General features: G+C 43.8%; 1 protein-coding gene across 1 annotated transcript; it reads right to left on the bottom strand.

Annotated features, from left to right (window-relative positions):
- Positions 1-6,530: 6,530 nt before the first annotated feature.
- Positions 6,531-13,619, bottom strand: LOC309417124 (ly6/PLAUR domain-containing protein 2-like; the record flags this gene model as incomplete). Its single annotated transcript, XM_082014564.1, has 3 exons — positions 6,531-6,742; positions 7,629-7,748; positions 13,568-13,619. The coding sequence occupies 3 exons, from the start codon at positions 13,617-13,619 to the stop codon at positions 6,531-6,533; spliced, it is 384 nt and encodes a 127-aa protein (XP_081870690.1).
- Between the last annotated feature and the right edge of the window lie 537 nt (positions 13,620-14,156).

Genomic DNA, 14,156 nt, shown 5'->3' with positions numbered 1-14,156 from the left:
ACGAGCTGTGATCCCTGCCATAATAGCTGAAATGAGGGAAACATGCTGACAAACTGGCCAGAGATCAAAGAGGTGAAGCATCTATGGCCCGTGAAGAGAGGGGAAGATTAACCTCCTCTGCATGTGCCTTGTCAAAGTGATGACAGCTACGCGGACACACAAGTTAAAGTCATGGAGCATGATCACTGAGAATTGGCTGCAATCAGCTGTGGTTAATGCTTTTTAGCTGGTGGGGATCTCAAAAAATCTCCTTGGTTCTAGTGCATAGTAAAAAGGAGGGCTGAAGCACACAGCTGTATGAAGAATTCTCACCGCCTACTTCTAATGAAATCACAGGATAGTCAGAGTGTTGGGACTTTCTGATTTCTCCCAGGTGACACCTTTTGTGCTCAGCCCAATTTGCTACATGCCTGCCTCTGTGGTTTTAGCATATCTTGAGAAATCCCCACCAAGGACTCCTGTGCAATCAGAGTTTACTTTCTTTCCCAGTATATGCTCCTTGTTCTGGCTTGTTGTGATGCCAGGCTTGGTAGAAACATGAAAAGACACTGAAGATAGGGCCCATCTCACCAAACCTTGGACATTTTTAATGTGGAAGTCTCCACCAGAATTATTCATTCAAGCTCCTTGAACAGCCACCACTAAGAAATGGCCATTTCCAGCCTACTCCATCCTAGAATAGATGTTAACAATATATTGAATTAATTGTGTCCTGGTCAAATTAATTGTGATTCTCTGTCTTTCCACTGATTCTCAAGGGAGCCAGGAGGAGCAGCTCAATTGTAGATGTTTATACCATAGTTGTGTCCCATTCTCGGTTACATGACTCTCTACAAAAAATATTTCCCCTCAGAGAGAATCCATTCAAGCTCTTGGTAAGAGAAGAGTCCCGTTGTTACCAGATTTCCTTTCCTCATAGAAGAACTTGCACTGTTCATCCTCAAACTCGTAGTATGAGCATTCTGAAGCAGTGGTATGACACAAAAGAAAGGAGAAAAATGTTACTCAATACTCCTCTCCCCCATGTCCTGCCACAAGACGCCTCACTGGTCCAGAGCAGAGAAGTGACATAACTTTCTCAGCCTTGTGGTGTTATGTTCCATTGAAAACACTTACAGCAATAACCCACAGGGTTTTGGCATCCCCCTAGGAGCTCTTCTTCAGATGTTTCCCCACAACACTCCAGGCATTTTCAAAATCACTGCTCCTCAGAATAACATGCCCCCTGACCATGAGTTTCTCAGACACCACAAAGATGTCTTCAGTGTCAGGAGCTCAGCTGCCCATCTCCCGTGGAGATACTGATGTGCACCACAGACAAATAACCGGTCCTTGAGATAAGGCCTACTTAAGCATCTGTATACCTAGGCATCTCTCTATACCCAGCTGGGAACCTCCATAATTTTGTTATGCTCAAAAGGTTGTTATGGGCAAAAGGAAACATATATTATATGTAAAGCCAAGGATTTATTATTACTACATATGAAAACTTGATCAAAGAATTATGATTAATGAAGATCAAATTATTACAGACATAAAAAGAAAAAGGAAATAAATGTTATTGTTATAGAAAAAGTTTCAGTAACAATACAGTTAAAATTGTTATATACCTGCTTAGCAGCTTCTACCCATTTTCCTGGTCTTATGCTCACTCTTCTACTAACGTTGCTGCATCCCATCTTACAGGGAGGTACAGTGAGTCATCTGCATCCTAGGTCTTCCCCTGGGAGCAGTATGATGGTGGAAATGGATTCTTCTTCTTCAACCAAGGATCTACTGTGAATCATTTTGATTATTCTTGCTAAAACAATTTTATACCTTGCATTTTTTACTTGATTGGAAGGTGCAGGTTGTCCTGACATTTGATTTTATCATGTGTGGTGTATTGGTTTGATATTTGCTCGTTGTTCTCTTTGTTATCCATAAAGCCTGTTTTGTCCACTTCTGGGTCTGCATTTCTTTAACTGACTGTTGGTGAGTAGTTTATATCTGAGGGGTCTCTAATGCCAACCCAGTGCTCCATCTCTTATCACTCCATGTCTGCAGTCCTCTGCGCCACGTGCTACACCTCCACCTCTCCAGTCTTCTGCTGCTGTACCAGGTGTATTTCTTTACACCCTATCACTACGTTGGGGTTGTAAGTAGCTCATTCTGCATACAACTCCTTGTTACTGCTATCTATGTAAACTTACAGTTGCACCACACAAAGATAAACAAAAGCAAAGGGAATTAGGCATAGCTACCTGGCTGATTAGGAAAACTGCTGTCACAGTTGAACAAAGTAAAAACAATGCTGAAGGCAGGTCAAGATAAGTTCAGGCAAAGCGAGCCCAACAAGCCTCAGCCCTGAGGACTTGCAAACTCAATAAAAAGAATGTGGCCTATTAAGAGCAACGCCACTATCGTGTTTACTGGCCTACAGAGCTATATCATCACCTCTTGCAGTTGGGAGCCAATGTTTTTTCTTCTGTTAACCTGTCCGGTGATGTGACTTTAGCTCTACCAGCCACATATGCTCCGTTCACCCTCCTAAGCCCAGCAGTGGCTTGATTTCAAGCATTTTCAGTATCGTTGCCCATGACTTATACTCTCAGTGTCCATGACTACAGTGGTATTTTTAGTGTTGTTCTCTAAGATGATGATATAATGCAATAATCTGACTTCTGATGTATTTGTTTTTAAAAGCTCTTTGACATGATAATTTTGTGATGTTCTGGGCCATGACTGCACTTCTTATCAATCAACACAGAGTAAGGACAGTGTACTCTGAGCCCAGGAACCCATGTCTGAGAAAGAGCAGTGCTGTGCAGTGAAAAACTGTGGAAGTTGTATTTCTTTCTGAGATTTGCAAGTATGTAATTAGTTGGTTTCATGTGTGGAAGTGGTGACATACATACACTTCTGGACAGTGAATAGGAAATGTCTAATATTTTTTCTATCATTGACAAATGAATGATTAGCCAGGTACTTTGAACACATGCTAAGAAACCCTCCATTTACAATAATGCAAAATAAATGGGGCTTTCTTTGGCTTTGTTTGGAGAAAGAAGATAAAATAAGGTTTGTGTCACCAGTGCCTATGGACAAAGAGGAGGAAATGCTTATCCATATATCTAGGCGCCAGCTTTGCTTCAGGGAAACTTCAGTTTCTTCAGACTGTAGAAGAAAGTTATCAGCTATGGTAAAGTGCCCTGGGCTTCTGGATGTAACAAACATCATTCAGTAATGCAATGAAAAGCAAAGAGGTGGTTATGACAGAACCCAGTGGCCACAAAGTGGCCTGTCACCATTGCATTTTGCCAGGGCATGACAAATCACATGTGTTTGTTAGGTCTTAGCAATAGCACATCAAGAACATGAAGTTCCCAATTCGTGTCTTGGCACTCGTGCATGTCCTGGTATTAGTGAGAAAATTTGACACCCTTCTTTCTCCATGGGCTCATTCAGGATTTTTAATGGTCCTCTCTCTATTGTACTCAGTACCTGGAGTACAGATGGGTTCATATACTCATGGATTTGTGAGTGATATCTCAATTTACACAAGGCATCTTTGGCTTGGAAAAGAGCTACTGGTGTGGACACAGGGTTATATAACATAAATAGCGTAGAAAAGGTAGACAGGGAGCAGTCTCACTACTGCTCATCTGTAAGAACAAGAGATCTGAGTGAAACTGTGAGGCAGAGGGGTTGAAAGAAATTTTGAGGTTTTGAAAGAGAAGCAAACAACATTTAATGAAATGGTGGTATTAAGTCTAAAAGGGTGCTGTGAAGGTTGGGAGTGTGAATAAACTCAACATGGAATAAGACATATTGGTGGTGTTTCACTGTTGGTTACCACACACAGTGGTCCTGATACAGCCCCTGGGCCAGCAAACCCTGAGACTACTCACTGCCAGAACAGACAGACAAAAAGGGAGAATCTCCATGTAACCACCCTTGGCAGCGGAAAGCCAGAAACGTATCAAACACCTCTGGGGACTGAGCTCTGGCCATGGCTCACAGGTAGAGGACACTGCAAAGCACACACTGCCAGCGAATGCAAGCCTGCAGCTTGTTTCCAAAGTCATTCCATAGCCAGGATGGGGTTCATCCAGCCAGCCCCACGCCAGTGCAGCACCCTGACTGCTTACACAATGTTGTTCCAGCAAAGGAATTCTATTCAAGCAACCTGGGAGCTCTGTGTGAATTCAGAATTGCAGTTCATTCCAAATTTGATCTCATTTTGGCAGTGGGAAGCAATGCAGGACAGGTGAAAATCATTGCAGGAATATCTGTCAGACTTTGCAGAACGCCCTGAAATAACGGTGCTTGTACTCTAGTGATCTTAGTGGGTGGATCATAGGATTACAGGAAACTCAGGTTGGAAGGGGGACCCAAGTTCCCAAACAAAGCTCTCAACTGTGATGTCAGCCCAGATTCTTCAGGACTTCATCCAGCTGAGTCATTAAAATTTCCAAGAATGGAAATTGTACCACCTCTCTTGGAAACCTGCTCTTATGCATATGCTACACAGAAGACTTTAAATCACATCTTTAATGATGATTTCAAATTTCACAGGCAGGGTGATAACTAGAGGAGGACATTTTTGCTGGTAGATCTTGAAAAGGGGATTATGGGAAAATGCAGAATCAGACCAGGATGGACAACATAAAAATGTAGGAGCCCTTACCAACATACAGGGAATTGCAGATGATGATCTAGAGGACTGAAGCAAGGGGGAAAGTCATTCCACTGAATTCCAAATTCAGGACAAAATTGTTACACAAATCACCCAATCATACCAGTAGATAGTGTTGTAGCAGTGGAATTGGTAGAAGAAATGTTGATGAAAGGCCACTGCCAATGGGCGGTAATGGGAAACATCTTGCACATCTTACAGACAACACATAGTTGGACAGGAGTGTTGATCTGCTGGAGGGTAGGAGGGCTCTGCAGAGGGATCAGGACAGGCTGGATCGATGGGCCGAGGTCAACTGGATGAGGTTTAATAAGGCCAAGTGCTGGATCCTGCACTTGGGTCACAACAACCCCATGCAACGCTACAGGCTTGGGGAGGAGTGGCTGGAGATCTGCCCGGCGGAAAAGGACCTGGGGGTGCTGGTTGACAACCAGCTGAACACGAGTCAGCAGTGTGCCCAGGTGGCCAAGAAGGCCAACAGCGTCCTGGCCTGTATCAGCAATGTTGTGGCCAGCAGGAGCAGGGCAGGGATCGTGCCCCTGTACTCGGCCCTGGTGAGGCCGCACCTTGAATCCTGTGTTCAGTGTTGGGCCCCTCATGACAAGAAGGACGCTGAGGTGCTGGAGCGTGTCCAGAGAAGGGCAACAAAGCTGATGAGGGGTCTGGAGCACAAGTCTGATGAGGAGCAGCTGAGGGAACTGAGGTTGTTCAGTCTGGAGAAGAGGAGGCTGAGGGGAGCCCTCATCGCTCTCTACAACTGCCTGAAAGGGGGTTGTGGTGAGGTGGATGTTGGTCTCTTTTCCCAAGTAACCAGCGATAGGATGAGAGGAAATGGTCTCAAGTTGCACCAAAGGAGTTTTAGACTAGATATTAGGAAAAATTTCTTTACTAAAAGGGTCGTCAAGCACTGGAACAGGCTGCCCAGGGAAGTAGTTGAGTCACCATCCCTGGAGATATTTAAAAGACGTGTAGATGTGGTGCTTAGGGACATGGTTTAGGGGTGGACTTGGCAGTGCTAGGTTAACGGTTGGACTTGATGATCTTAAAGGTCTTTTACAACCTAAACAATTCTATTCTATGTTTCTATCTGCTGCAAGACTGACCAGAAAACCTAACCCATCTCACTGTATAAACAACACTGAAAGGTGGAACTGAAGTTTGGAGAGAAAGTAAAGTAAAATAATAAACCGTATCAGAGGACAGGTCCACTATAAATAACTTCAGTGATCACTACAGTTTTAACATAACATTCTTTTTATTCTGCTCAAAAGGGTACAGAAAACAAGAGATTTTAGCCTCCCTGGATCAGATCACTGGCACAGGAAGTTTAGTCTCCTGCCTCATATTTTGGACAAAGTGTCTCCTTAATTGCTTGTGTACAAAGAAGGAGATCTAGACAGCACAAAGAGCCACCACAAAACTGTGGGGTGGAGAGGACCTATCACAAAACTGAATTTCGTCTGAGAAACTGGCCAATTCAGCTATTCTGCTGGCTAACACCTGGGCAAAAAAATGCTCTAAGGAGATATGGAAGCTCTTAGTGCAAGGTTTTTTGCTTTAAATATACTTCATACAGCAGAATTTTTTAGTTCAAAACCAACCAGACCAGTAGAGCAAAGAAACTTTATAGTTAGTTTAGTGAGAGTTGTTGAAGATTCAGTTCAAAAATTTGTCAGGACTTCCTGAGTTTTGCTTCTCTCTTGGTCATGGAAAAAAGGCTGGTACTAAAAAAGCAGTTCCTGGGAGATGTTGAGGGTTGTCCATGAGGCATCTAAACAGAAAGCTGGGCTGGCAGGGGTTTATTCTCTTCTTTGTTGGGTTCTTCAGCATGAAAGACCTCCCCATCAGCTCCTCACAGTCTAGTCCAGAAGAAGGCACAAAGGGAACATGCAAGCATTCCAACTGGCACAAAGTTGATCCTCAAACTAGCTGCACCATCAATGTTGCACAAGTCAGAGTAACAGCAGGAGACGGGATGTGTCATCCCAATCTCATCCACATCAGATGGGATACAGAGGGAAGAGCACATCTTGGTGACGGTCGAGACTCCCGTGAAGGGATAAACTACAGCAAAGCAAGAAAAAGGAACAGTTAGGAATGGGAGGAATGGAGGAGAGCTCCCCTTATCCCTAGTGAAACATTAGGTACCTCCACCATCAAAGTTTTAGGTCCAGTTCAAACACAATTGGTCTACTTCCTATCGGCAGTATAGGAAACAGCGTCCACTGAGCAGCTGCAAGCTGAACAGCACTTTGCATCCTCTGTGACCTGCCTGGATCAGTTTTACCCAGCAAAAGGTCAATTAGGCACTTTTTCTGCCTCTGCTTTGACTCTATTCACTATCTCCTGCCTCTCCCATACGTGACCAGAGCTTTATCAGCAGGACCATGCAAAAGAGAGAGCCTCCATCTTCCCAGTGCATTTCTTCATTTGAAGAAGTTATGACCTGTAAGGGTCACCAGTCAGACTGATGATGCCTTTCTGAGAGCTCCAGAGAACTCAAGGGCATTTCTATTTTGCCTCCAAATGACCAGAAGTTGGTGTCCCCACCTTACTGAGCTTAACTCATCTCTACTGGCCTCTCTGCTCCACCCAGGTTTCAAAAACAGTTCTTATGTCAGGAGAGCACTAGCAGATACCCATTGTGTGAGTCGTGCAAATGGCCTGCAGAGCCAGAACTCTTTAGTTCCATGTCTCAAGCTCAAGTCAACATGTTTTTTCTAACCCTGCTCAACACTGAGCATTAACTATGAGCTTGCATCCTAGTGAGTATTCACTCACATGAAGACTGCTTTCTGGAACAGCAGCAGACTACTCTCTGCCCCACAGGAGGTCTCTTCCAGACTTACATACTTAAATGAGAAAAGGTACTGCTCCCCACACCAGAAGTCTTCACTCTAGAAATGCTGACTCATGTTAAAAATATGGATAAAGAAATCATTGCCCATACCTTCCTCCAGAGAATACATGGTTGTCTTGCACATGGTTTCATTTGTCGTGCAGTTCTGGATTGTCAGGCACTTCTCAACAGCGGTAAGTTCATGGCAAGTGTAACACTGCAAGGTTTGGACTGCAAGGAGGAAAAACATGAGGTTGGGCTTAGTGTGGAACACCAGATTCTGTCTGTGCCCCTTCAGATACCTCTGGGGAGGGTCTCTCTCCAAAACACTCATACTGAGAACAGGAATGGAATAATAAAATCTATTTGTACCAATGAGAATGAGAAATACAGTAGTTTGGTGGTCAAAGCACAGGATCAGATGTAGGTTCAGACCCCCTGTAACAAGTCAAGCAAGACAAAGACACACACACAGAAGACTCCATGATACCGGAAAGTCCTGTCAACACCAGGGTGCTGAATGTTTGGGGCACAAAGATTGTCCTTCTGTTCTTGCTTTGTTATCATGTGTTTGGTAGGTTGGCTTTTTTTGCAGATAGGTCTTAAGTAGTCCACAAGAGAGTGTAAGGGTAATTTTATTTAATTTTTGAATCTACACCCTAGAACACGCATTAAATATGGGCTGAATGTGCTGGTGCATCCCAACTCCAACAAAAATGATGAGGGTGATTAAAAAAAAATCAAGAGCAAATTCATGAAATAGTGAGAAGGAGCTGCTTGAGCCACCTGCATCTCCCTTATCACTGTGGGGGTAGCTGGGTTGCCTAAGACCAGGCTGACTATTCTGTGCAGTGGCTGGGTGCCAGCAGACAGAATTTGCAAAATGCAACATCTCAGTGCTTGAATTCTTTGAAGATCATGCCTGGGTGCCAACAGCCAGCTAAGACATGCAGGGACCCAGGAGAAGTCCAATACTTTAATTGTGCAATTTGCAAGATATTTTTATTTTAATCATTATCACAATCAGTCAACAGGCCCTGCTTCACATATTTATGCCAAGTGTCTAATTGTTCTGCTTGCCAGTTCCAACCACATCCCCCGGTTCCTTTAGTGTTATTCCCACAGGAGAGTAAAAACACTTGTAGCTGGTTTACCCCAACTCTCTTTTTACTTTGAATCTGCTTTTGTCCTTATCTTTTTATTAGCAGAGCATCAGAAAGAGATCACAGATTCACAGACCCACAGAACAGTGGAGGTTGGAAGGGACCTCTGAAGGTCATGTGGGCCAATCCTTCTGTTCAAGCAGGACCACCTAGACCCAGTTGCCCAGGACTGTGTCCTGCTGAGTTTTTAATATCTCCAAGGATGGAGACTCCACAGTCTCCCTGGGCAACCTGTGTCAGTAAAATTCTGTAAAATCTTTACAGTAATTCTGTAAAAAAGTGTTCCTGATGTCCTAGCCCTCTCAGGTTTTCCTCAGAGGAGACATGCTCATCTTTGTGTCCCTTCTTTGGACTCTCTCCATGTCCATGTCTCTCTTTACTGGGGAGCCCAGAACTGGGCCCAGTACTCCAGGTGTGGCCTCACTAGTGTTGAGCAGAGGGGAAGAATCACCTACCTCGACCTGCACGCAATACTTCACCTAATGCAACCCAGGATACCATTCACCTTCTTTGCCGCAAGGGCACATCGCTGGCTCATGTTCAACCTGGTGTCCACCAGGACTCCCAGGTCCTTTTCGGCCAAGCTGCTTTCCAGCTGGATGGTTCCTAACATATATTACATGGGGTCATTCTTCTATAGGGCAAGACTTTGCACTTCCCCTTGTTGAACTGCATGAGGTTCCTATCAGTCCATTTCTCCAGCCTGGCAAGACCCCTCTGGATGGCAGTATGACCTTCTGGCGTATCAGCAACTCCTCCCAGTTTTGTCATCTGCAAATTTGCTGAGGGTACATTCTGCTCTATCACTCAGATCATTAAAGTCAATATTAAACAGGACTGGATCCACCTGGATCATCTGGGCTACACCTCAGGTTACTGGCCTTCAAGTAGACTTTGTGCCACTGATCACCACCTTCTGAGCCCGGCCATTCATTCAGTTTTCAGCCCACCTCACTGTCTCCTCATCCAGTACATATATCACCAGCTTGTCTATGAGGATCTTATGAGAGACAGGGTCAAAAGCCTTCCTGAAATCCAGGTAGACAATATCCACTGCTCTTCCCTCATCTACCAGGCCAGTAATTTCATTGTAAAAGTTTATCAAGTTGGTCAAGTATGACTTCCCCTTGGTGAAGGATCTGATACACAGAGAAGTCAGACTTGAATGTGAGTTGCAGCAGGGAGAATTTCATCCCATGCTATCAGTTCTTTCCAAAGACTGGGAGCTCTTGGGTAGAAGAGCGTCCCAGAGAGAAGAAACTGACTCCATCAAATTCACTGAGCCATGAGAACAAATTAAGTACAACCCCTTCCCTTGGCTGAGATTCTGGTTTCATGAGAAGAATATGTAAAAAGTTATTTTAAAAAGATGACTGTGGCCACAATAATAATCTGCATGAGGACATGTACTGCTCTAGACAGAGACCACAGAAAAAGACTTTGGAACTCAAGTCCCCAAATTCAGTCCAAGGTAGATCACCCTACCTTATCACCCATCAGTTCCTAGATGTTTTTCATCACCTCCCTGTTGAGGTGCAAAGGCACTTGCAAGCCTGCAGATGCCAATTGGCCCCGAGACATGCAGAATAACCACAGCCCAAGTCTTTCAGTGCCTAAAGTCTTTTGAGATAGAGAGGTTTTAGAGACACTGAAGAGCCCAGACTGTTGTGATGCAGTATTTGCAGAGCACTCCAAGCTAAAGATATTAAGTCAAAAAAGAGTGTCAGGTATTTCTTATCGCGAAGGAAGACATTTTTGGACAAGCTTTCCAGGGCTCTTTGCTCTCCACAGGTCTTTTTGAGGAACCCAATGCTTGAGCTAGGTCCTCTTTTCCACCCTCCAGCCAGACATTTGTATGTGTGTGCTTTACAGTCATAGCAATGCCTTTTGGTACCATCACAGACCAGCAGCCCTTCCTTGGTCTATCTGGAAAACAGTTCTCACCCCACCTGTTGACAGTCCCAGTGAAATCTCTTTAAACTTCATTGAAAAAGAAAAAGAGTTCTGCTCATCTCAGCATGCCTAAAACAGGGTGTCATAACAGCAGGCTGAGGCAAGCAAGCCACCAAATAGATAATGCAACTTTACTTGAAGTTCTGGTAAGCCATAAAGAGCCCTTTTACAAACAGATCTAGCAATTATCTTGCTTTTATTCAAAGCTCATTTTATTATTCTGTGTTGCTCATTGTGAACTGATGTTTTGTTTGCATCAATTCTACATCTGACAGCTGTCAAATACATCTTTAGGGAGGAATTTCTTTCATTTATCTCAGATTTCATTATATTCATCACTGGACAAGTCAAAGCCATGGCATTTGTATTCCTCTTTGAGAGAAACAAACAAACAAAAAAAAACAAAAAACAACAAACAGAAGATAAGCACAAAGAGACGTCGAATGAAGACAGCATTGTCCCCAACATGTACAAACTCCGTATTTTCATTAACCTTACCCAGACTAACAGGTTCAAACACAGATAAGTATGTTAAATAACAGATACAGCTATGAGTTGGGTTTTTTTCTGAGATTGAAAAGAAGTGTTTAACACAGTAAATAACCAAAACCTGGAATGAAACCGCTTTACTTTGCAAGTGAGGCAGCCCTGCAGCAGCAATAGTCAGCTGGCATCCCACAGAGCAGGGAAGAAACACCATGACTCGGAGACTTAAAGACCTTCAGTCTAAAAGCCCTGTTTTAAACAAGCTTTGGAATATTTAGCTGGCCTATATGTGAAGGGTAGATATTTGTGAAGATAACAGAACTGTAGAGGTCCCTTTTTGTTTTAAGAGCTTATGAACTTACACATAGACAAGCAGACATGCAGTGGCTTAAAAATGAAATCAAACTATAAAAAGGAATAGAGATATATTAGAAGCCTTCTTTAACATGAGGTAAATACAAAAGGCTAAAATATTTCAGTGTAGTTACAGTGCATTCTTTTTGGAGAGCTGAAAGTAAAAGAGGAGATAAAAAAGCAGAAAAGCTTGGAATTTCTTAGAAGAGATTTTTCTAGTTTCACTTCGATATTGGCAGATCTTCCATCCTTCAACCTTGATTGTCTTTCTAGGAAATGCTAAAATTACACAGATTCCACTCATGCTCAGAAGAAACTTGAAGGAACTGCAGACACATCATGGTTTTATCCCAGTTTTGCAGAGAGTGTGCAGAAGAAAATACTGCCTGCCAAATCCACTGTGAAGTTTCTAAAATTTGCCAATGTTTGCCACAAAATCAAAGCATCCATCCTAACTATACTCATCTGAATAGGACAGGGAAGTGGGAAAGGACCAGAATGGAGAAATATGGCAGCACTGGGTTACAGCAGAGGCTTCTGCTCCCTGGTGGCCCAACTCTTGACAAAGTCTCATTAAGCAGGATGGCAAAATTCAGCTGTTGAGTCAATCCTAGACTGAATTTCTATCCCACCCCATTGCTTTCCTGCTCCATTCTGCCTTTCAGAATCCTGCCTCTCCCTTAAGGAGGCCTGACCATAGATTCCCCTTCTCTCCAAGCCAGCCTCTATTAATTAATGATGTTCCTCTCTGAACTGCTGTCTCTCCATTGACAAACAGGCACAAATCCCCAGAATGAACAGGGTATAATGATGAAAGAAAATATCTCCTGCTCTGGAGACCAGTGATAGCTGATCCCTACTGTAGCAGCTGTGATGAGCACATGAAGCTCCCATTGATCTTGACACAGCACAAGAACCCCAAGGCTTTGAACTGCTAGTGACTAGAGCCAGGACACATGTCTTAGCATAACAGGACAGTCAGTGCACTACACAAAAGAAAGGGCTACTGTTCCAGCTCTGGGTCTGCTTCTCCAAATAGCAGCTGTGTTATCCCCCCAAATCCTCCAAAACACCCTTCTTTCTCCACCCATTTGTCCCTTTCTTGCTAAATCTGCTGTGCAGACCCAAAGACTGAGGAAAGAAAACATCCTTACATAAAAAGGAAATAAATACAAAGGAAAAGATCCTAACACAGCTCCATATCCTAGTCAGGCACAGGTAAAATCAAACCCTACACTGCCTGGATCTGGAGGAGTAGTGCAGAGCACGCAAATATCCCAGTTAACAATCACAGCTCCTGCACTTATCCTGCATTGGACTTACCTTGGCCACCCAGGTTAACACGAACTCTGAGCTTGGGATTGTCAGTATAAAATAAGTTTTTATGCAAGAAGTAATTCTTCTGGCAGCATCGAGGGATGGGGAGTCTATTCCAGGGTGTCCTTTCCACTATGCAGTCACCTTCCACCATTAAAGGTTATGGCATCACCACTCATGTAAGACTGCCTGCAATGAGGGGATTCCCTGCTTCCTAGGGAATGAAAACACTCATATCCCAAACACCCCACCATGTTTGGCTTTGCGGAGTTGGAGATGGAAGAGAAGCAACTGAATCCCACTGATGGAAACAGAGGGTGAGGTTTAACTGGCATCCCTGTGCAGACTGGACTCATAATAAACCGCGTGTGCAACATACAATTAGAGAGCGCCGCTACACACACTGCAGTTAAACTGGCTAGATGGCTTCAGGGTTAAGTACCAAAAGTTGGAAGAAGAGAACAGAAAGTTAAGGAAAAAAGAAAAGAGAGAGTGAGCACAAACATGTAAAAAGGGAGAGCTGGAATTTGCATTAAAGAAATGACACAATATAATCAAACTTCATCTTGTGACACTTCCTAAAGAGCCTGAACTAACAATCCCAATGAGACCATGATAGTCCTGAACATCTGACAGGCTGGAAATATTCCAGAGAAAGATTTTTTGCTGAAAACTGCTCAAAATGGGAGGCGTGGACTTCAGAGGGGACAGGATGCACCCCATCCTATCATTCTGTATCTCCTGCAGAAGTTTGGATAAGTCAGAGCAGGAACTTACCAAACTCCATGCAAGCAATGGCAACCAACAGAAGAGATAGAAACACCTTCATCTTGCATGGACCCTCGTTGCCTGGTCACTGGGCTGCCACCGCTCTTTACTGCTGGCTGTAGCAGGACACCTCCTGGGAGCTTGCCGTATACCGATTCTGACTCAAGATCCAATTCTACTGGAAAAACAAGTTTGATTGAGATATAAATGTATTGACTGAGCTACAAAGCAGGCTCCACCTCCTGCCATACTGTCATCTCTTTTCGTGTTCCTTGGAGAAGAAAATGAGGGTTTGCATGGTGGACAATAACTGAGGTTGTTTAAGCTGGATGCTTTTTGTGTAGGCATGATGTGTAAGCCCAGGGCTATTGAATAATTCCAGTGTCTATGCCTTGCCCTGCAGCTTGTTGATATTTCTTCTTTTTGTAGTGCTTAGAGACACCCGGCTGATTTCCATGAACCTTGGGGAAAAAAAGCATCTGTAGCTGTGAACAGCAAGGCATTAGACCCCATATACTTTTCTCCTCCATGTTTTTACCCTCAGCAGGGACCAGAGTTTATCACCAGGAGAAGAAATGGAAAGCTGACTTGCAATCCC

Source organism: Phaethon aethereus (genome assembly GCF_964289735.1).
Source record: "Phaethon aethereus genome assembly, chromosome: 2".
Taxonomy (NCBI): domain Eukaryota; kingdom Metazoa; phylum Chordata; class Aves; order Phaethontiformes; family Phaethontidae; genus Phaethon; species Phaethon aethereus.
The sequence above is the reverse complement of the archived record's forward strand: the minus strand, read 5'-3'. Positions and strand labels throughout refer to the sequence as shown.